The following is a 19,986-nucleotide window of genomic DNA, read 5'->3' as shown; positions in this document are numbered from 1 at the left end:
CCTCTGCATGGCCGTTCATCGGTGAGCACCACATAGACCCTCTGGAGCCGGGGCATGGAGGTGGCCGAGGCTTCAGGGAGCTCCTGACCTGTTGCCCCAGAAGGCGCCCAGCGCTCACGGGCACTGGGAGATGGTGGGCATTTGCGAGTCACTCCGAGTGTCTGGAATGGCTTCTCCCTTTGCCCAGCGTCCCCCTGCCTCTGCTTACCGCCTTGTAAAAGGGAGGTAATGACAGGCATGATGGTGTGCACAGGATTGCAAAGCACATCTGCGAAATGCTCAGGACTCTGGCACGTAAGCAATGCGGGGGATTAGGGATAGATCGGGGTTTATTGGTGCCGCCGGTTCAGCTACAACAGCCGTGCCGTGTCTTTCATGTAATGGCGTGTCATCGTTTGTCCCTCCCATCACCCCTGTCCTCTCCAGGGCACGCTTGCATGCCAGTGCCCCCAGTGAGGCGGCATATAATTCTCTCGCATCACTTTCTGTGTCATGAAGCTGTGTGCTACGTCTCATGATTACGTGGGGTTTCAACCACCAACCCCCGTGGCCAATGCCCCGGGCAGCCTGGGATGTGTATAAAAGAGCTGAGGGCTTCACAGCCCTCTATCCACTCGGCTTTGCTTGACTCTCCTGATCAACAGGGTAAGTCCAGCTCCTGGAAGCCCCTTGGGGATCTCTCCCTGCCTCCCTCCCTCCCTCGATACAGCCCCTTCCCCGCACCTGTGCCTAATCCCTGGTGTCTTTGCCAGGACTCCTTGCCTGCCTGAAAGATGTCCTGCACCAGCCTGTGCAACACCTCCTGTGGGGTGGCCGCCCCGGCCCCGCTGGCTGACACCTGCAACGAGCCCTGCGTGCGGCAGTGCCCTGACTCCACGGTGGTGATCCAGCCGCCACCTGCGGTGATCACCTTCCCCGGGCCCATCCTCAGCTCCTTCCCGCAGCAGAGTGTTGTTGGCTCAGCGGGTGCTCCCGGTGTTGGCGGAGGCTACGGCGGCACTTTTGGAGGCCGTGGTGGTTTTGGAGGCTATGGGGGCTATGGGGGCTACGGGGGCTATGGATACGGTGGTTGGGGCCGAGGCTGCGGATACCTCAGGGGCAGCTGTGGACCCTGCTAAGCTCCACAACACTTGATCCTGCCACAGAAGTAGACGAGGACCTGAAAAGGCCGTGGCACATCCCAACACAACGCTCGAAGGAAGGACATTGCTTTGGCACAGCTGGGCCCCAGAGCTTGGACGCCTTGTGCGTGCTTGTGGCCTTACTCTGCCTTTCTTGCTGCCCTGCTTGAGCATCCCTTCACGTCTTGGTGCACCCTGATGACAGTGACCCGCGCTGGGTGCCTGCTCCTGGGGCACGGCTGACGCTCGTTGTTGCTCTGCCCACTGCCAGGAGACAGGGGAAGGCCCTGGCCAGGACTCTGCTCTTGTCCCAGCTCCCTCCTCCCCTGGAACTGCAATAAAAGCTCTGTTGCATCACAATGTCGACCCATGATGCTTTTTCTTCACCCTTCCTTCCGCCTTCCCACTTCCCCCAGACCTCGTGGCACGTGGGCTGCTTGAATCTCCCACGGTAATGCCCTGGACCGTTTGGGCAGTTTGCTCCGGGTGCTACAGCTGAGGATGACAGTCCCACCTGGGTCTTGTGCAGCACATTGCACTGAGCTTCCTCTGCTCTCCCACCGGCCGTAAGCACAGCACGTTCCCAGAGCTCCCTTTGAATACGTGCAAGTGCCACAGGTGACTGGCAGAAGCTCTTCCCAATGCTCTGCAAAACCAGCACGCCAGGCCTTACCTCCTTTCATTGGCTTGTTGTTGGTCACCTCTGGAGGTCCAGGGAAGTGGAGGCACAAACACTGCATGGACGGGGCTGCTGCCCGATGCTGACCATGCGCCTGTGCCCAGCTAGAGGTGAGGGCACTGGCATGAGGGAAGACACACACAGCAACTTTTCCCAAGTTTCTCCTCAGAGCCATGAAGAGGCCGCGAGCATGCAGTCACGTGAAGCATAAAGCTCTTTGTGGAGGAGGTTGGGCTGCCTGCCTTCCTGAGGTCCCTCTCTGCCCCAGCTGTCTCCTCATGGTGTGATCCCTGCACTGCAAGGTGCTCTTGGGCAGAGACGGTTCTGGCCACAGCCATTGTGGAGGGCAGTGGGACACCTCTTGGGTCCCTGATGCTGACCTCCAAGAAAGATGTGTCATCCGCAATTGTCAACACAGGGGATGGGAAAGAAGGCAGCAAAATGGCATTTTTTTCTTTTTTCCCAGGCATTCTTTTTTCTCACTGCCTGGAGAGAAGCTCGCACATCTCATCTTGCCTTTGAGGATTTGTCTGCACGTGCACGTCCTCCCATGTGGCAAGGTCAGCCTGCACTGAGTCTCAGCCATCTGCCCATTCCTGGCTGAGGAGGTGTCCCCTGTGTGTCTGCTGAGGGAACAGTGCTGGGAGTGGGGTTTGGTGACCCCGCTTACAGCGGCTGAGGCTGGGGGCTTTGGCGGGCTGTGGCAGCGTGGGCTGCTTTGTGGGCTCATGTGTGAGGAAGAGCAGGGATGGGCCAGCAAATTTGTAGCACAACAGGGGGTGGTGGGAAGCTCTGCTGTCATTCCTGGGCACAGCGTATCCACAGGTAGCAGGTGGGTGACACAGGGAATCCCGAGAAGAGCTTCTACTCCACCAGTGGTGGCAAGGTGAGGCCAACATGGGTCCAACCAGCAGTGGAAGATGGAGGAAAAATAAGAAAAGGAGGTGGTGGAGGTTTGCAGTGCTGCAGAGTACAGGAGCCCAAAGTGTGGAGAAGAGAGGGAGGGCAGAGAGGGAGAAGCTGTTGTTGAACAAGACACGTACGGCCCCGGCTGCAGGTGACCATCTGGCAGAGGGACATGCTGCCAAGGGCCGGCAGGAGAAGCGAGGCAGCTCCCGCAGGTCACCCTGCAGAGGCCCTGGGTGGCAGCTGGCTAGGACAGCCCGGGGAGCCAAGGCTGCTGCTGGGAGCGTTGCCTACAGAGGAAGGTTGAAGAAAACAACCATGGGACAACACTGCGATGCAACAGAGATTTTATTGCAGTTCCAGGGGAGCAGGGAGTTGGGACAAGAGCAAAGCACTGGTGGGGGCTTTCCCCTGTCTCCTGGCAGTGGGCAGAGCAGCAACAAGCATCAGCCGTGCCACAGGAGCAGGCACCCAGCATGATGCTGCATTGTCCAAGAGCAGCAAGTCTTGAAGGGATGCTCAAGCAGGGCAGCAAGAAAGGCAGAGTGGGCCCCACACATGCACGAGGCATCCAAGCTCTGGGGCCCAGCTGTGCCAAAGCAATGTCCTTCCTTCAGGTGTTGTGTTGGGAATGTGCCATGGTCTTTTCAGGTCCTCGTCTTCTTCTGTGGCCGGGTCAAGTGTTGTGGAGCTTAGCAGGGTCCACAGTTGCCATTGAGGTACCTGTGGCCTCGGCGCCAGCCACCATATCCACAACTGCCAAATCCTCCATAGCCCCCATAGCCCCAAAGGCCTCCATAACCCCCATAACCCCCATGGCCCCAAAGGCCTCCATAGCCCCCGTAGCCCCCATAGCCCCCATAGCCTCCAAAACCACCACGGCCTCCAAAAGTGCCGCCGTAGCCTCCGCCAACACCGGGAGCTCCCGCTGAGCCAACAACACTCTGCTGCGGGAAGGAGCTGAGGATGGGCCCGGGGAAGGTGATCACCGAGGGTGGCGGCTGGATCACCACCGTGGAGTCAGGGCACTGCCGCACGCAGGGCTCGTTGCAGGTGTCAGCCAGCGGGGCCGGGGCGGCCACCCCACAGGAGGTGTTGCACAGGCTGGTGCAGGACATCTTTCAGGCAGGCAAGGAGTCCTGGCAAAGACACCAGGGATTAGGCACAGGTGCGGGGAAGGGGCTGTATCGAGGGAGGGAGGGAGGCAGGGAGAGATCCCCAAGGGGCTTCCAGGAGCTGGACTTACCCTGTTGATCAGGAGAGTCAAGCAAAGCCAAGTGGATAGAGGGCTGTGAAGCCCTCAGCTCTTTTATACACGTCCCAGGCTGCCCGGGGCAGTGGTCACGGGGTGGTGGTTGAAACCCCACGTAATCATGAGATCAACCACACAATCTTCATCGTAAAGATAATGATGCTGGGAGTGTTATATGCTGCCTCGCTAGGGACATTTGTGTACAAACGTGCCTTGCAAAGCATACGTGTGATGGGAGGGATTTGTCGTGAGACATCATTACATGAAAGAGTACGCGCTGCTGTAGCCGAACTCGCATCACAATAAGCCTCAATCTCTCCTAATCCTCAAGCTCCCTGTGTAGATAAGTCGTAAGCATCTTGCAGAAGTGCTTTGCAATCCTGGGCATAGCAGTCACGTCTGTCATTACCTTTCTCTTACAGACTGGTAAACAGAGGAACCGGGACGCTGGGCACATGGAGAAGCCCTTCCACACGCTTGAAGTGACTTCCAAATTTCCACCATCTCTGAATGCCAGCAACAGCATCTCATTGTCATGGGGTCCACAGATATCTCTGTTAATTGCCCACCTCTAAGGCTGTAGAGGTATTAAGGTCCTGGATTCACTTGACAGCCATGCAAAGAGTAGAGGGGACCGGTCCCACGCATAGCAAAACCTCAAGCGCACAGAGGCTGGTTGAGATGCAGTGGGCATGGCAGTAGGATAGAGCATGGAGACCTCTGAATGTGGGGGGCATATACGGAGGAGAAGAAGGGCATCAAAGGGACCATGTCAGTGTCAGCTCCTTCAGCCTCATGCCTGTGAGCACGGTTCTCGCCAAGCCCTCTCTGGAGGAGCTCAATTACTCAGCGGGACATCGAGGGCTGTGCCAGGAGAGGCTGGCCGAGCGCCCACCCAGAGCCAGGCTGCACGTGGCCGTGCTCCCCACAGGCACAGGCAGAGGCACGCTGGGCACTGCCGGCCATGGGCGCCTGGCTCTGCTGTGCTGAGTGTGGCGTGGTTGGGAACAAGCAATCTTCTGCAAGATGCCCAGAATTCTTCTGTGCAAGCAAAGTGAAGGATTAGGGACAGATTGGGGTTTATTGGTGCCGCGAGTTCAGCTACAGTAACGCCTTGTCTTTGATGTAATGATGTGTCATGTCCTGTCCCTCCCATTACCTCTTTTTTCTCCGGGGCACATTTGTGTTCCGGTGTCCCCAATGAGGAGGCACTTAATTATCTCATATCGCTATTTATGTCATGAATTTTGTCCGCTTGATCTCATGATTACATGGGGTTATTACCACCACGCCTTGGGCGATTCCTCAGTCAGTCGGCGACATGTATATAAGAGCTGAGGGCTTCACAGCTGGCTATCCATCTTCTCCCACTTGCCTCTCTGATCACTGTGGTAAGTGCAAGTCTTACCTCCCTCTTTCCTTCCTCAGCAGTGGCTTTCCTGAGGCATCGTTTGCTTGGGGCTCCACCGCGCTTTCATCGGGCATAGTAAGGATGGGATCGTGCTGTTTCAGAGCTATGGAAAGGATGGGAATTTAACCTTGTGGGTACAATGCTCTGAGTACACCAAGAGACTCAAATCCTTTGGGAGATGTTTATTTTCCATTTGCTTTGGTTGAGGGAGATTTTCTGTTCCCTTTGGTCAAGCCAGGCCCAGGGCGCACCATGGCAAACACTGGTTTATACCAGCATTTGAACTGTGGAGCCTCTTCTTGCTGTGACTGCCGGAGAGGATCCAGAGCCTGTCCTGGGACACACGTTCCAAGTGTGAGAGAGACAGGAGGGTTTCGGGATTGGGCCTGACACTGACCCGGAGCTCTGTCCTTTCTTGCAGCATCACCTGCTGAACACAAGGATGTCCTGCACCAGCCTGTGCAACACCTCCTGTGGGGTGGCCGCCCCGGCCCCGCTGGCTGACACCTGCAACGAGCCCTGCGTGCGGCAGTGCCCTGACTCCACGGTGGTGATCCAGCCGCCACCCTCGGTGATCACCTTCCCCGGGCCCATCCTCAGCTCCTTCCCGCAGCAGAGTGTTGTTGGCTCAGCGGGAGCTCCCGGTGTTGGCGGAGGCTATGGCGGCACTTTTGGAGGCCGTGGTGGTTTTGGAGGCTATGGAGGCTATGGGGGCTACGGGGGCTATGGAGGCTACGGGGGCTATGGAGGCCTTTGGGGCTACGGGGGCTATGGAGGCTATGGGAGCTGTGGGGGCTATGGAGGTTATGGGGGCTATGGAGGATTTGGCGGTTGTGGATATGGGAGCTGGGGCCGAGGCCACAGGTACCTCAATGGCAACTGTGGACCCTGCTAAGCTCCACAACACTTGACCCGGCCACAGAAGAAGACGAGGACCTGAAAAGACCATGGCACGTCCCAACACAACACCTGAAGGAAGGACATTGCTTTGGCACAGCTGGGCCCCAGAGCTTGGATGCCTCGTGCATGTGTGGGGCCCACTCTGCCTTTCTTCCTGCCCTGCTTGAGCATCCCTTCAAGACTTGCTGCTCTTGGACAACGCAGCATCATGCTGGGTGCCTGCTCCTGTGGCACGGCTGATGCTCGTTGCTGCTCTGCCCACTGCCAGGAGACAGGGGAAAGCCCCCACCAGTGCTTTGCTCTTGTCCCAACTCCCCGCTCCCCCTGGAACTGCAATAAAATCTCTGTTGCATCGCAGTGTTGTCCCATGGTTGTTTTCTTCAACCTTCCTCTGTAGGCAACGCTCCCAGCAGCAGCCTTGGCTCCCCGGGCTGTCCTAGCCAGCTGCCACCCAGGGCCTCTGCAGGGTGACCTGCGGGAGCTGCCTTGCTTCCTCCTGCCGGCCCTTGGCAGCATGTCCCTCTGCCAGATGGTCACCTGCAGCCGGGGCCGTACGTGTCTTGTTCAACAACAGCTTCTCCCTCTCTGCCCTCCCTCTCTTCTCCACACTTTGGGCTCCTGTACTCTGCAGCACTGCAAACCTCCACCACCTCCTTTTCTTATTTTTCCTCCATCTTCCACTGCTGGTTGGACCCATGTTGGCCTCACCTTGCCACCACTGGTGGAGTAGAAGCTCTTCTCGGGATTCCCTGTGTCACCCACCTGCTACCTGTGGACACGCTGTGCCCAGGAACGACAGCAGAGCTTCCCACCACCCCCCTGTTGTGCTACAAATTTGCTGGCCCATCCCTGCTCTTCCTCACACATGAGCCCACAAAGCAGCCCACGCTGCCACAGCCCGCCAAAGCCCCCAGCCCTCAGCCGCTGTAAGCGGGGTCACCAAACCCCACTCCCAGCACTGTTCCCTCAGCAGACACACACAGGGGACACCTCCTCAGCCAGGAATGGGCAGATGGCTGAGACTCAGTGCAGGCTGACCTTGCCACATGGGAGGACGTGCACGTGCAGACAAATCCTCAAAGGCAAGATGAGATGTGCGAGCTTCTCTCCAGGCAGTGAGAAAAAAGAATGCCTGGGAAAAAAGAAAAAAATGCCATTTTGCTGCCTTCTTTCCCATCCCCTGTGTTGACAATTGCGGATGACAGATCTTTCTTGGAGGTCAGCATCAGGGACCCAAGAGGTGTCCCACTGCCCTCCACAATGGCTGTGGCCAGAACCGTCTCTGCCCAAGAGCACCTTGCAGTGCAGGGATCACACCATGAGGAGACAGCTGGGGCAGAGAGGGACCTCAGGAAGGCAGGCAGCCCAACCTCCTCCACAAAGAGCTTTATGCTTCACGTGACTGCATGCTCGCGGCCTCTTCATGGCTCTGAGGAGAAACTTGGGAAAAGTTGCTGTGTGTGTCTTCCCTCATGCCAGTGCCCTCACCTCTAGCTGGGCACAGGCGCATGGTCAGCATCGGGCAGCAGCCCCGTCCATGCAGTGTTTGTGCCTCCACTTCCCTGGACCTCCAGAGGTGACCAACAACAAGCCAATGAAAGGAGGTAAGGCCTGGCGTGCTGGTTTTGCAGAGCATTGGGAAGAGCTTCTGCCAGTCACCTGTGGCACTTGCACGTATTCAAAGGGAGCTCTGGGAACGTGCTGTGCTTACGGCCGGTGGGAGAGCAGAGGAAGCTCAGTGCAATGTGCTGCACAAGACCCAGGTGGGACTGTCATCCTCAGCTGTAGCACCCGGAGCAAACTGCCCAAACGGTCCAGGGCATTACCGTGGGAGATTCAAGCAGCCCACGTGCCACGAGGTCTGGGGGAAGTGGGAAGGCGGAAGGAAGGGTGAAGAAAAAGCATCATGGGTCGACATTGTGATGCAACAGAGCTTTTATTGCAGTTCCAGGGGAGGAGGGAGCTGGGACAAGAGCAGAGTCCTGGCCAGGGCCTTCCCCTGTATCCTGGCAGTGGGCAGAGCAACAACGAGCGTCAGCCGTGCCCCAGGAGCAGGCACCCAGCGCGGGTCACTGTCATCAGGGTGCACCAAGACGTGAAGGGATGCTCAAGCAGGGCAGCAAGAAAGGCAGAGTAAGGCCACAAGCACGCACAAGGCGTCCAAGCTCTGGGGCCCAGCTGTGCCAAAGCAATGTCCTTCCTTCGAGCGTTGTGTTGGGATGTGCCACGGCCTTTTCAGGTCCTCGTCTACTTCTGTGGCAGGATCAAGTGTTGTGGAGCTTAGCAGGGTCCACAGCTGCCCCTGAGGTATCCGCAGCCTCGGCCCCAACCACCGTATCCATAGCCCCCATAGCCCCCATAGCCCCCATAGCCTCCAAAACCACCACGGCCTCCAAAAGTGCCACCGTAGCCCCCGCCAACACCGGGAGCTCCCGCTGAGCCAACAACACTGTGCTGCGGGAAGGAGCTGAGGATGGGCCCGGGGAAGGTGATCACCGCAGGTGGCGGCTGGATCACCACCGTGGAGTCAGGGCACTGCCGCACGCAGGGCTCGTTGCAGGTGTCAGCCAGCGGGGCCGGGGCGGCCACCCCACAGGAGGTGTTGCACAGGCTGGTGCAGGACATCTTTCAGGCAGGCAAGGAGTCCTGGCAAGACACCAGGGATTAGGCACAGGTGCGGGGAAGGGGCTGTATCGAGGGAGGGAGGGAGGCAGGGAGAGATCCCCAAGGGGCTTCCAGGAGCTGGACTTACCCTGTTGATCAGGAGAGTCAAGCAAAGCCGAGTGGATAGAGGGCTGTGAAGCCCTCAGCTCTTTTATACACATCCCAGGCTGCCCGGGGCAGTGGTCACGGGGGTTGGTGGTTGAAACCCCACGTAATCATGAGACGTAGCACACAGCTTCATGACACAGAAAGTGATGCGAGAGAATTATATGCCGCCTCACTGGGGGCACTGGCATGCAAGCGTGCCCTGGAGAGGACAGGGGTGATGGGAGGGACAAACGATGACACGCCATTACATGAAAGACACGGCACGGCTGTTGTAGCTGAACCGGCGGCACCAATAAACCCCGATCTATCCCTAATCCCCCGCATTGCTTACGTGCCAGAGTCCTGAGCATTTCGCAGATGTGCTTTGCAATCCTGTGCACACCATCATGCCTGTCATTACCTCCCTTTTACAAGGCGGTAAGCAGAGGCAGGGGGACGCTGGGCAAAGGGAGAAGCCATTCCAGACACTCGGAGTGACTCGCAAATGCCCACCATCTCCCAGTGCCCGTGAGCGCTGGGCGCCTTCTGGGCAACAGGTCAGGAGCTCCCTGAAGCCTCGGCCACCTCCATGCCCCGGCTCCAGAGGGTCTATGTGGTGCTCACCGATGAACGGCCATGCAGAGGGTGGGGGGCACTCTTTGCTGAGCGGCTCAAAGACCCATTCGTGTGGGGCCTCAAAACAAACGTGGGTGGGGGGCAATGTGATCAGGCGGCAAGGTCCTGTGTGACAGGGGACATGCACAGGGGAGGTGCAGGGCAGGAGGGGACCAGGACACTCTCAGCTTCCTTGGCCATGTCTTTGTAAGCGTGGTCCTCCTCAAGGCCTCTCTGGAGGGACTCGATTGCTCAGCTGGGTGTTGGGGGCTGGGCCAGGAGATTTGGGCCGAGCAGCCACTGAGAGCCAGGCTGCACGTGGCAAAGTTCCCCACAGGCCCAGGCACACTGGGGACTCGTGGCCATGGGTGCCTGGCTGGGCTGCTGCTGAGCGCGTTGTCTGCAGGAGCAGCAGCCTGGTGTGCTAGCGTTGGACACAGCAATATTCTGCAAGGTTCAGCACATTGCCACGTAAGCAATGCGGGGGATTAGGGATAGATCGGGGTTTATTGGTGCCGCCGGTTCAGCTACAACAGCCGTGCCGTGTCTTTCATGTAATGGCGTGTCATCGTTTGTCCCTCCCATCACCCCTGTCCTCTCCAGGGCACGCTTGCATGCCAGTGCCCCCAGTGAGGCGGCATATAATTCTCTCGCATCACTTTCTGTGTCATGAAGCTGTGTGCTACGTCTCATGATTACGTGGGGTTTCAACCACCAACCCCCGTGGCCAATGCCCCGGGCAGCCTGGGACGTGTATAAAAGAGCTGAGGGCTTCACAGCCCTCTATCCACTCGGCTTTGCTTGACTCTCCTGATCAACAGGGTAAGTCCAGCTCCTGGAAGCCCCTTGGGGATCTCTCCCTGCCTCCCTCCCTCCCTCGATACAGCCCCTTCCCCGCACCTGTGCCTAATCCCTGGTGTCTTTGCCAGGACTCCTTGCCTGCCTGAAAGATGTCCTGCACCAGCCTGTGCAACACCTCCTGTGGGGTGGCCGCCCCGGCCCCGCTGGCTGACACCTGCAACGAGCCCTGCGTGCGGCAGTGCCCTGACTCCACGGTGGTGATCCAGCCGCCACCTGCGGTGATCACCTACCCCGGACCCATCCTCAGCTCCTTCCCGCAGCACAGTGTTGTTGGCTCAGCGGGTGCTCCCGGTGTTGGCGGGGGCTACGGCGGCACTTTTGGAGGCCGTGGTGGTTTTGGAGGCTATGGGGGCTATGGGGGCTATGGGGGCTATGGGGGCTATGGATACGGTGGTTGGGGCCGAGGCTGCGGATACCTCAGGGGCAGCTGTGGACCCTGCTAAGCTCCACAACACTTGATCCTGCCACAGAAGTAGACGAGGACCTGAAAAGGCCGTGGCACATCCCAACACAACGCTCGAAGGAAGGACATTGCTTTGGCACAGCTGGGCCCCAGAGCTTGGACGCCTTGTGCGTGCTTGTGGCCTTACTCTGCCTTTCTTGCTGCCCTGCTTGAGCATCCCTTCACGTCTTGGTGCACCCTGATGACAGTGACCCGCGCTGGGTGCCTGCTCCTGGGGCACGGCTGACGCTCGTTGTTGCTCTGCCCACTGCCAGGAGACAGGGGAAAGCCCCCACCAGTGCTTTGCTCTTGTCCCAACTCCCTCCTCCCCTGGAACTGCAATAAAAGCTCTGATGCATCACAATCTTGACCCATGGTTGTTTTTCTACTTCCGTATTCTAGAAGCAATGCATTTAACGGCATCCTTGGCTCCCTGGGCTTTCCTGTCAGTGACTCTGCAGCGTGACCTGCGGGAGCTGCCTCGCTTCCTCCTGCCGGCCCTTGGCAGCATGTCCCTCTGCCAGATGGTCACCTGCAGCCGGGGCCGTACGTGTCTTGTTCAACAACAGCTTCTCCCTCTCTGCCCTCCCTCTCTTCTCCACACTTTGGGCTCCTGTACTCTGCAGCACTGCAAACCTCCACCACCTCCTTTTCTTATTTTTCCTCCATCTTCCACTGCTGGTTGGACCCATGTTGGCCTCACCTTGCCACCACTGGAGGAGTAGAAGCTCTTCTCGGGATTCCCTGTGTCACCCACCTGCTACCTGTGGACACGCTGTGCCCAGGAATGACAGCAGAGCTTCCCACCACCCCCTGTTGTGCTACAAATTTGCTGGCCCATCCCTGCTCTTCCTCACACATGAGCCCACAAAGCAGCCCACGCTGCCACAGCCCGCCAAAGCCCCCAGCCTCAGCCGCTGTAAGCGGGGTCACCAAACCCCACTCCCAGCACTGTTCCCTCAGCAGACACACAGGGGACACCTCCTCAGCCAGGAATGGGCAGATGGCTGAGACTCAGTGCAGGCTGACCTTGCCACATGGGAGGACGTGCACGTGCAGACAAATCCTCAAAGGCAAGATGAGATGTGCGAGCTTCTCTCCAGGCAGTGAGAAAAAAGAATGCCTGGGAAAAAAGAAAAAAATGCCATTTTGCTGCCTTCTTTCCCATCCCCTGTGTTGACAATTGCGGATGACACATCTTTCTTGGAGGTCAGCATCAGGGACCCAAGAGGTGTCCCACTGCCCTCCACAATGGCTGTGGCCAGAACCGTCTCTGCCCAAGAGCACCTTGCAGTGCAGGGATCACACCATGAGGAGACAGCTGGGGCAGAGAGGGACCTCAGGAAGGCAGGCAGCCCAACCTCCTCCACAAAGAGCTTTATGCTTCACGTGACTGCATGCTCGCGGCCTCTTCATGGCTCTGAGGAGAAACTTGGGAAAAGTTGCTGTGTGTGTCTTCCCTCATGCCAGTGCCCTCACCTCTAGCTGGGCACAGGCGCATGGTCAGCATCGGGCAGCAGCCCCGTCCATGCAGTGTTTGTGCCTCCACTTCCCTGGACCTCCAGAGGTGACCAACAACAAGCCAATGAAAGGAGGTAAGGCCTGGCGTGCTGGTTTTGCAGAGCATTGGGAAGAGCTTCTGCCAGTCACCTGTGGCACTTGCACGTATTCAAAGGGAGCTCTGGGAACGTGCTGTGCTTACGGCCGGTGGGAGAGCAGAGGAAGCTCAGTGCAATGTGCTGCACAAGACCCAGGTGGGACTGTCATCCTCAGCTGTAGCACCCGGAGCAAACTGCCCAAACGGTCCAGGGCATTACCGTGGGAGATTCAAGCAGCCCACATGCCACGAGGTCTGGGGGAAGTGGGAAGGCGGAAGGAAGGGTGAAGAAAAAGCATCATGGGTCGACATTGTGATGCAACAGAGCTTTTATTGCAGTTCCAGGGGAGGAGGGAGCTGGGACAAGAGCAGAGTCCTGGCCAGGGCCTTCCCCTGTCTCCTGGCAGTGGGCAGAGCAACAACGAGCGTCAGCCGTGCCCCAGGAGCAGGCACCCAGAGCGGGTCACTGTCATCAGGGTGCACCAAGACGTGAAGGGATGCTCAAGCAGCAAGAAAGGCAGAGTAAGGCCACAAGCACGCACAAGGCATCGGAATTTTGGAGCCCGTCAGTGTTTAAGGAATGTCCTTCAAGTATTGTGTTTGGGTTGTGCCAGGGCCTTTTCTGGTCTTCCTCTTCATCTGTTGTTGGATGAAGTGTGGGTCTTAGCAGGGTCCACAGTTTCCATTGAGGTACCTGTGCCCTCGGCCCCAACCACCATATCCGCAACTGCCATAGCCCCCATAGCCCCCATAGCCCCCATAGCCCCCGTAGCCCCCATAGCCCCCATAGCCTCCAAAACCACCACGGCCTCCAAAAGTGCCGCCGTAGCCTCCGCCAACACCGGGAGCTCCCGCTGAGCCAACAACACTCTGCTGCGGGAAGGAGCTGAGGATGGGCCCGGGGAAGGTGATCACCGCAGGTGGCGGCTGGATCACCACCGTGGAGTCAGGGCACTGCCGCACGCAGGGCTCGTTGCAGGTGTCAGCCAGCGGGGCCGGGGCGGCCACCCCACAGGAGGTGTTGCACAGGCTGGTGCAGGACATCTTTCAGGCAGGCAAGGAGTCCTGGCAAAGACACCAGGGATTAGGCACAGGTGCGGGGAAGGGGCTGTATCGAGGGAGGGAGGGAGGCAGGGAGAGATCCCCAAGGGGCTTCCAGGAGCTGGACTTACCCTGTTGATCAGGAGAGTCAAGCAAAGCCGAGTGGATAGAGGGCTGTGAAGCCCTCAGCTCTTTTATACACGTCCCAGGCTGCCCGGGGCATTGGCCACGGGGGTTGGTGGCAGAAGCGCCATCTAATCATCAATTCTAGCAGATAAGCTTTAGGAAAAATCTGTAGTGCGGGACAATGATAATCTTCCTGAGTGGGTATACGAGGGAGCAAATAATCCTTTGAAATTAAACAGGTAATTGGAGTCATAGACCATGACACGTCATTACATGAAAGACAATTCATAGCTATAGGTGAATGAGTGTCATGAATAAACCCCGATCTGTTTGTAATCCTCCCACTCTGCTTATTGGCAAGATCTTGGGCATCTCAAGGAATTTTTTGCAACCCAGTGCCCAGCCATTACACCTCTTATTACCTCTCATTTACTGGCTGGTAAACAGAGGTGCCAGGAGGTTGGGCAAAGGAATAAACTATCCACCCAGGTCAGGGCAGCTCGTAAATGCCAACCATTGCCCCATGACAGCAAGAACTTGGGAAATGGCAGTTCCAGTGCAATGGCAGCCCTTATCCTTGGACATTTTCCTGATGCTATATAAGTTGGGTTTTAACTCCTGACTTCACATCATGGACATGGAAAGAATGGCGGAGATGAGTCCTGTGTGGGATGAAGCTCCATCTATGAACAGCACTGACAGAGAATGTGTGTTAGAGGGCAGCGGGATCAGGCGCTAGGGACCTGTCTGAGGGTGGAAGTGCATGGATGAGCTGGAGGGCAGGAACAGGACCAACACACTCTCAGCTCCTTCAGCTATGTGTCTGTGCGTGTGCTCTTCCTGTCTCTAGAGGAGCTCAATTACTCAGCGGGACATTGAGGGCTGTGCCAGGAGAGGCTGGCCGAGCGCCCACCCAGAGCCAGGCTGCACGTGGCCGTGCTCCCCACAGGCACAGGCAGAGGCACGCTGGGCACTGCCGGCCATGGGCGCCTGGCTCTGCTGTGCTGAGTGTGGCGTGGTTGGGAACAGCAATCTTCTGCAAGATGCCCAGAATTCTTCTGTGCAAGCAAAGTGAAGGATTAGGGACAGATTGGGGTTTATTGGTGCCGCAAGTTCAGCTGCAGCAGAGATTTAGTCTTTCATGTAATGATGGGTTATGGCCTGTCACTCCCATAACTGCTTTCTTGTGCAGGGCATGTTTGCATGACAATCTCTCCAGTAAGGGGGCATATAATTGTCTCACATCACTGTGCCATGAAGATTGTCCACTTGAATTCATAATTAACTGAGGTTTCTGCCCTGCCACCTTGGCCAATGCCCCAGGCAATCTGGGACATGTATATAAGAGCTGAGGGCTTCACAGCTGGCTATCCATCTTCTCCCACTTGCCTCTCTGATCACTGTGGTAAGTGCAAGTCTTACCTCCCACTTTCCTTCCTCAGCAGTGGCTTTCCTGAGGCATCGTTTGCTTGGGGCTCCACCACGCTTTCATCGGGCATAGTAAGGATGGGATCGTGCTGTTTCAGAGCTATGGAAAGGATGGGAATTTAACCTTGTGGGTACAATGCTCTGAGTACACCAAGAGACTCAAATCCTTTGGGAGATGTTTATTTTCCATTTGCTTTGGTTGAGGGAGATTTTCTGTTCCCTTTGGTCAAGCCAGGCCCAGGGCGCACCATGGCAAACACTGGTTTATACCAGCATTTGAACTGTGGAGCCTCTTCTTGCTGTGACTGCCGGAGAGGATCCAGAGCCTGTCCTGGGACACAGGTTCCAAGTGTGAGAGAGACAGGAGGGTTTCGGGATTGGGCCTGACACTGACCCGGAGCTCTGTCCTTTCTTGCAGCATCACCTGCTGAACACAAGGATGTCCTGCACCAGCCTGTGCAACACCTCCTGTGGGGTGGCCGCCCCGGCCCCGCTGGCTGACACCTGCAACGAGCCCTGCGTGCGGCAGTGCCCTGACTCCACGGTGGTGATCCAGCCGCCACCCTCGGTGATCACCTTCCCCGGGCCCATCCTCAGCTCCTTCCCGCAGCAGAGTGTTGTTGGCTCAGCGGGAGCTCCCGGTGTTGGCGGAGGCTACGGCGGCACTTTTGGAGGCCGTGGTGGTTTTGGAGGCTATGGGGGCTATGGGGGCTACGGGGGCTATGGGGGTTATGGAGGTTATGGGGGCTATGGAGGTTATGGGGGCTATGGTGGCTATGGCGGTTGTGGATATGGTGGTTGGGGCCGAGGCCACAGGTACCTCAATGGGAACTGTGGACCCTGCTAAGCCCCAAATATCCACAGAGTTCAGTGCCACATCTGCCCTGGGTCTCCACACATTGCACCTCTCGTCTTCTACCACCAGATGCAGAGCAGAGCTTGCAGCCCCTCTTTAGGCTGTGGCAAAGCAGCTACTGGGTCTGTATGGTCTTTGCTTATTTGCACAGAGTAACCTTGCCGACCTTCTGCTGGCAGCTTTAGGGCTTCCAAGTCTCCCCTCCTACCTGCAACACAACGAAGCTGTAGTCTTCCTCGGATGAGAGTTTCCCTGGTTCTGCCAGGCTGTAAGACTCCCTGCCTGAAATAGGAGGGGGGAATTTTTCTGGTGGAGCTCTGGGTTGTGCCTTGCTGCAGCCTTATGATTTTCCTGTTTCCAATTCATTTTTTCCTTGTTGTTTTTTTTCTTGCTGACACTGTTTATTGCATTTTGCATCCAAAATAAAGAATCTGCATTGTATGAATGATTTTTTTTTTTTGGTCTGAATTTGTTTTTTACTGTGACTGCAATTATGTCTATAACTGAGAGATGATGTGAAATGTTAGATGGTAATCTATCCACTAAAAACATTTGTGGAAGCTCTGAATAGTTCTCTGAGAAAAGTTTTTTGAACTGCTAGGTAGGGAAGTTATGAGAAAATTATTAGCTTAATCACAAAAGGCAGATTTGAAAGGTGAAGTTCTACTTCTTGTTTTATGAGGTCTATAGATGAGTGCGAGAGCAACCAGTGGTGTATTTCTTTCCTATTCATACTTTGCACCCTGTTCCCACCAGTCAGTCATGATGCTCTGGGTGATGCATTGAGCATGCACCCTGCAATGTGGCTAGTGCATTCATGAGTGATGTCATCTGTGGGCAGCCCAAGGGCATCCTTCCCCCTGTGACCTCAGGGAAGTTCTGCAGAGTGTGTCAGAGGGCTGTGTGTGGGCTGTGCATTTCTCCACCCTGTCTGCTGCACCCAGATTCATGTTTTGCTTTGGGGCTTGGGGCAAAGTAGGGAAAGTTGATCTGTCCTGAGATGTACGTGACAAATTAGGAGCTGATCATTACTTGAGCCTTTGCAGGGACTGCTGTTGCAAGCAGCAGCTCCCAGGGACTCAGGCTGGTCCTGGGGAGTGTCACACATTCAGCACATGTTTAATGACATTGTGTAGAAAAGTGTTACTGGGATTTTGTGACATTTGTACTCAAAAAAGAAACATGGAATGCCAATGACCAAGGATCAATATGCTCTGAATTCAATTGATAAGTAAAAGAAGAAGGAAATTGTTATGTGGTAATGAAAACGAGAAGACATACTTTGGTACAGAAAATTTATTTGGAAAGAGACAGCTTTTCTACAATTCTGGAACAAAATTGTACAGAATAGAGACCATCTTTCCAGCATTTCAGTGAGGCTTTGGTTAATCACCAATGTCAAAGTGATGCAGTCTATAAAAAATATTTTTTCTCCTTTGGCGCAGTTGCTGTGTGCAATTTCTAGCATCCTAAGTCACCTCTCTAAGTTCAGTGTCAACAATAAAACTGAAATAAGACAAAGCACAACATAAACAGATGACTAAAATGGAAAGCCAGAGGTTAACAGATCTAAACTAAAGGCAAAATGAGAAAATGCACACATGAACCTGCTTTTCACAGATGCTGAGCATTTCCAGCTCTCATTCTTTTCAGCTGGAACCAGGCAACACCCAGCATTGGGGTTGGTGCCTGTCAGCTCCACCCTCAATTTGCATCTCAAGTTTCCTTTGCTGTTTCTTTAAATTACTCTGTGCACACAACAGCTGAGCTTAGTATGTCCACCGTTTCCCAGAGCGGTATGAATTGCATGGATGTGTCCATTGGGAAGAATAGGTGTAGGAGTATTTTGGGGCACACCGTGGCTCAGGTCGGGCAATGACCTGGGGGGCAAGTTTCTCAGCTGCTGCCTCCAGCCTCCCTGTCGCCTCTGCTGGCAGAGGTGCTGCGGTGGGGGGCTCTGCCAGGGCCACCTCAGAGGGCTCTGAGGCTCCCACGACGGTTTGCTGCGGGTAGGTGGTGAGGATGGGTCCTGGGAAGGTGACGACAACAGGTGGTGGGTATATAATCACCCGGGAGTCACCGCAGGCCACGACGCAAGGCTCATTGCTGCTGGTGGCCAGGGGCTGGGGACACTTTGCCTCGCAGGGGTTGGTGCATGCCAGCTGGTCGGAAGCCATCTCCTGGCCGTGGTAGGGGAGTGCCTGCGATTTATTTGCAGAATTAGAAGAAAAATGAAACCCTTGTGCTTGTTTATTGACACTTCTAAGCTTGCCTCTATGAGATCTTGGACAGAGATAAATTGGATAAAGACAGCAGTTGAGCTTCTTGCCTTTGCATCTGCTGCCTTTTACCTAGCCTGCATCTGTCTGTCCTTTTAACTTTGCTGCTTTAAGCTTGCTCTCTCTAGTTCCCTTCCTCCAGGAGCAAAAATCCTCCCCCTCCTTTGTGCACTGCCTCCAAAATAGTAATCTACTCTAAAACCTCCCAGTCCTTTGTAATATTTCCTGGATACAAGTTTGAACTTGCTCCCACAGCATCTCTTTTCCTCCCACACACAGCTTCTCAGGGCAGTGCCTACAGTCTGCATTGTACAGATGGAATGCAAGGGAGTGAGGGGGAAAAAAAATATCTGATTTTCAATAGATTTGAGTGTTGAGTAATCTGTTTAGCAGCCTGCTTAATTTCCTATTTTATTTTCCTTGCTGATTCCTGTACTTTTCAGGTACTAAAACACAGACAAATGAAAGGCTAAGAGTAAACGGGGAGTTGAAAATACTGGTTTAATAAGTAAGACACATAACGTAAAGTATTTATGTTGCAGTGATACTGTCAACCCAAATAAGCAAATTGCAGCTTCAGCTATGGTACACACATTTAATAGTGTTTATTACTTTCTTCAGATTAATTCTTCACATAAAAGCTAGTTCTCCGTGGTATAGCATCACGCTATTTTTTCTTTAACCTTGTAAATCAAAGATAGCTTATAGTGATGAATAAGGCAAAAGTATTGTTTTATTCTCAGTTAAGTCCTGTGTGCTGCAGTATATTAGAACTGCTGTCCCTGATAACATTTGAAAGATAAGGACTAGGGGACATGGCAGCTTTTGCTGCTTACAATAAGTAACAGAAAATGCAGAATATTTCTAAAGCAGATAGTGGGTAATTTGGAGCTAAATTCTGAAATACATAAGCCTTACCTATGGAGAAGTGCTATACAGGATCCTAGAATATGTAGCCAGCAACACTTTGTAATAAATAAGTATTACACTGCCAAGTAAGTTTCCTGAAAGTAAAATTTTCTAAAAGCTACTCCAGAAGCTCAGTGCTACTTTGCATCAGGTGTTAGCAGCATGCAGGCACAGAAATACGGACAGGTCAACGAGCTCTTTCATCTATTTATTTGTCTCAACTACATTCAGAGGAAAGACAAAGTATCCTCAAATGCATCATTCTGGGGAAAAAAAAAAAAAAGCAATAGACAAGTATAGTACTTTCCCCAAAATACCCTTAGATTAGAATGTAGCTTTGATCTAAAAAAAATTAAATACTTAACTCTGCAAACCTCTCTGTGAAAACACATTAAAATACTAGCAAAGTTTTAATAGTTAGAAATGAAAGCTTATTTCCACAGTTACGTTTAGTAGTATCTAATTATTACTTGGTTAGCTAGTTGGGACTCACACTAGCTAAGGATGGGCAGATTACAAACGGCAGCAATGCTGCGTGTCTAAAGCTACACAGAACTAACTTCGAGCAAGGGTTTTGTTTCAATAGTTATCTATGAAATCCCCCCACCGACAATTGCTGAATTGCCCAATCATGCCACGTAAGCAAAACCAATGCTAAAGCCTATTCTCAGAGCTTTTCTGAAAATTTTTCAGAACCAAGAGATTGAAATTCTTAATTCTCCCATAAAATTAACTGCCCAAAGCAGTCTTGAAAAGCCTTTGCTTTTATTTTTATGTCCTTTATCCTGCATAGAAAACATCTGTAGAAAGAT

General features: G+C 54.6%; 8 protein-coding genes across 9 annotated transcripts; 4 read left to right on the top strand and 4 right to left on the bottom strand.

Annotated features, from left to right (window-relative positions):
- Positions 1 to 589: 589 nt before the first annotated feature.
- On the top strand, positions 590 to 1,458 carry LOC130141334 (claw keratin-like). The gene is made up of 2 exons (XM_056322225.1): positions 590 to 645; positions 753 to 1,458. Exon 2 carries the CDS (start codon positions 774 to 776, stop codon positions 1,116 to 1,118), a length of 345 nt encoding a protein of 114 aa, XP_056178200.1. The 5' UTR covers positions 590 to 645; positions 753 to 773; the 3' UTR covers positions 1,119 to 1,458.
- Positions 1,459 to 3,398: 1,940 nt separating this feature from the next.
- On the bottom strand, positions 3,399 to 3,979 carry LOC130141621 (claw keratin-like). Its single transcript, XM_056322650.1, has 2 exons — positions 3,953 to 3,979; positions 3,399 to 3,845 (listed from the first exon to the last, which is right to left on the bottom strand). The coding sequence occupies exon 2, from the start codon at positions 3,822 to 3,824 to the stop codon at positions 3,399 to 3,401; it is 426 nt and encodes a 141-aa protein (XP_056178625.1). The 5' UTR covers positions 3,825 to 3,845; positions 3,953 to 3,979.
- A 1,832-nt stretch (positions 3,980 to 5,811) lies between these two features.
- LOC130141620 (claw keratin-like) lies at positions 5,812 to 6,264 on the top strand. Of its 2 annotated transcripts, XM_056322649.1 has the most exons (2): positions 5,812 to 6,136; positions 6,173 to 6,264. In XM_056322649.1, the coding sequence occupies exons 1-2, from the start codon at positions 5,812 to 5,814 to the stop codon at positions 6,262 to 6,264; spliced, it is 417 nt and encodes a 138-aa protein (XP_056178624.1). The 2 variants fall into 2 exon arrangements, with proteins under 2 accessions (XP_056178624.1, XP_056178623.1); XM_056322648.1 differs by having other exon boundaries at positions 5,812 to 6,264.
- A 2,024-nt stretch (positions 6,265 to 8,288) lies between these two features.
- On the bottom strand, positions 8,289 to 9,077 carry LOC130141624 (claw keratin-like). The gene is made up of 2 exons (XM_056322654.1): positions 9,022 to 9,077; positions 8,289 to 8,915 (listed from the first exon to the last, which is right to left on the bottom strand). The coding sequence occupies exon 2, from the start codon at positions 8,892 to 8,894 to the stop codon at positions 8,550 to 8,552; it is 345 nt and encodes a 114-aa protein (XP_056178629.1). The 5' UTR covers positions 8,895 to 8,915; positions 9,022 to 9,077; the 3' UTR covers positions 8,289 to 8,549.
- Positions 9,078 to 10,401: 1,324 nt separating this feature from the next.
- LOC130141623 (claw keratin-like) lies at positions 10,402 to 11,207 on the top strand. The gene is made up of 2 exons (XM_056322653.1): positions 10,402 to 10,457; positions 10,565 to 11,207. The coding sequence occupies exon 2, from the start codon at positions 10,586 to 10,588 to the stop codon at positions 10,937 to 10,939; it is 354 nt and encodes a 117-aa protein (XP_056178628.1). The 5' UTR covers positions 10,402 to 10,457; positions 10,565 to 10,585; the 3' UTR covers positions 10,940 to 11,207.
- A 1,846-nt stretch (positions 11,208 to 13,053) lies between these two features.
- Positions 13,054 to 13,792, bottom strand: LOC130141622 (claw keratin-like). Its single transcript, XM_056322651.1, has 2 exons — positions 13,708 to 13,792; positions 13,054 to 13,600 (listed from the first exon to the last, which is right to left on the bottom strand). Exon 2 carries the CDS (start codon positions 13,577 to 13,579, stop codon positions 13,199 to 13,201), a length of 381 nt encoding a protein of 126 aa, XP_056178626.1. The 5' UTR covers positions 13,580 to 13,600; positions 13,708 to 13,792; the 3' UTR covers positions 13,054 to 13,198.
- Positions 13,793 to 15,569: 1,777 nt separating this feature from the next.
- Positions 15,570 to 15,977, top strand: LOC130141395 (claw keratin-like). The gene has a single exon (XM_056322344.1). The coding sequence runs from the start codon at positions 15,570 to 15,572 to the stop codon at positions 15,975 to 15,977; it is 408 nt and encodes a 135-aa protein (XP_056178319.1).
- Positions 15,978 to 17,755: 1,778 nt separating this feature from the next.
- LOC130141245 (feather keratin 4-like) lies at positions 17,756 to 18,163 on the bottom strand. Its single transcript, XM_056322041.1, has one exon. The coding sequence runs from the start codon at positions 18,161 to 18,163 to the stop codon at positions 17,756 to 17,758; it is 408 nt and encodes a 135-aa protein (XP_056178016.1).
- Positions 18,164 to 19,986: the final 1,823 nt, after the last annotated feature.

The sequence above is a fragment of the Falco biarmicus genome, chromosome 19 (assembly GCF_023638135.1).
Source record: "Falco biarmicus isolate bFalBia1 chromosome 19, bFalBia1.pri, whole genome shotgun sequence".
NCBI lineage: Eukaryota > Metazoa > Chordata > Aves > Falconiformes > Falconidae > Falco > Falco biarmicus.
This window is presented reverse-complemented; position numbering and strand designations above follow the sequence as displayed.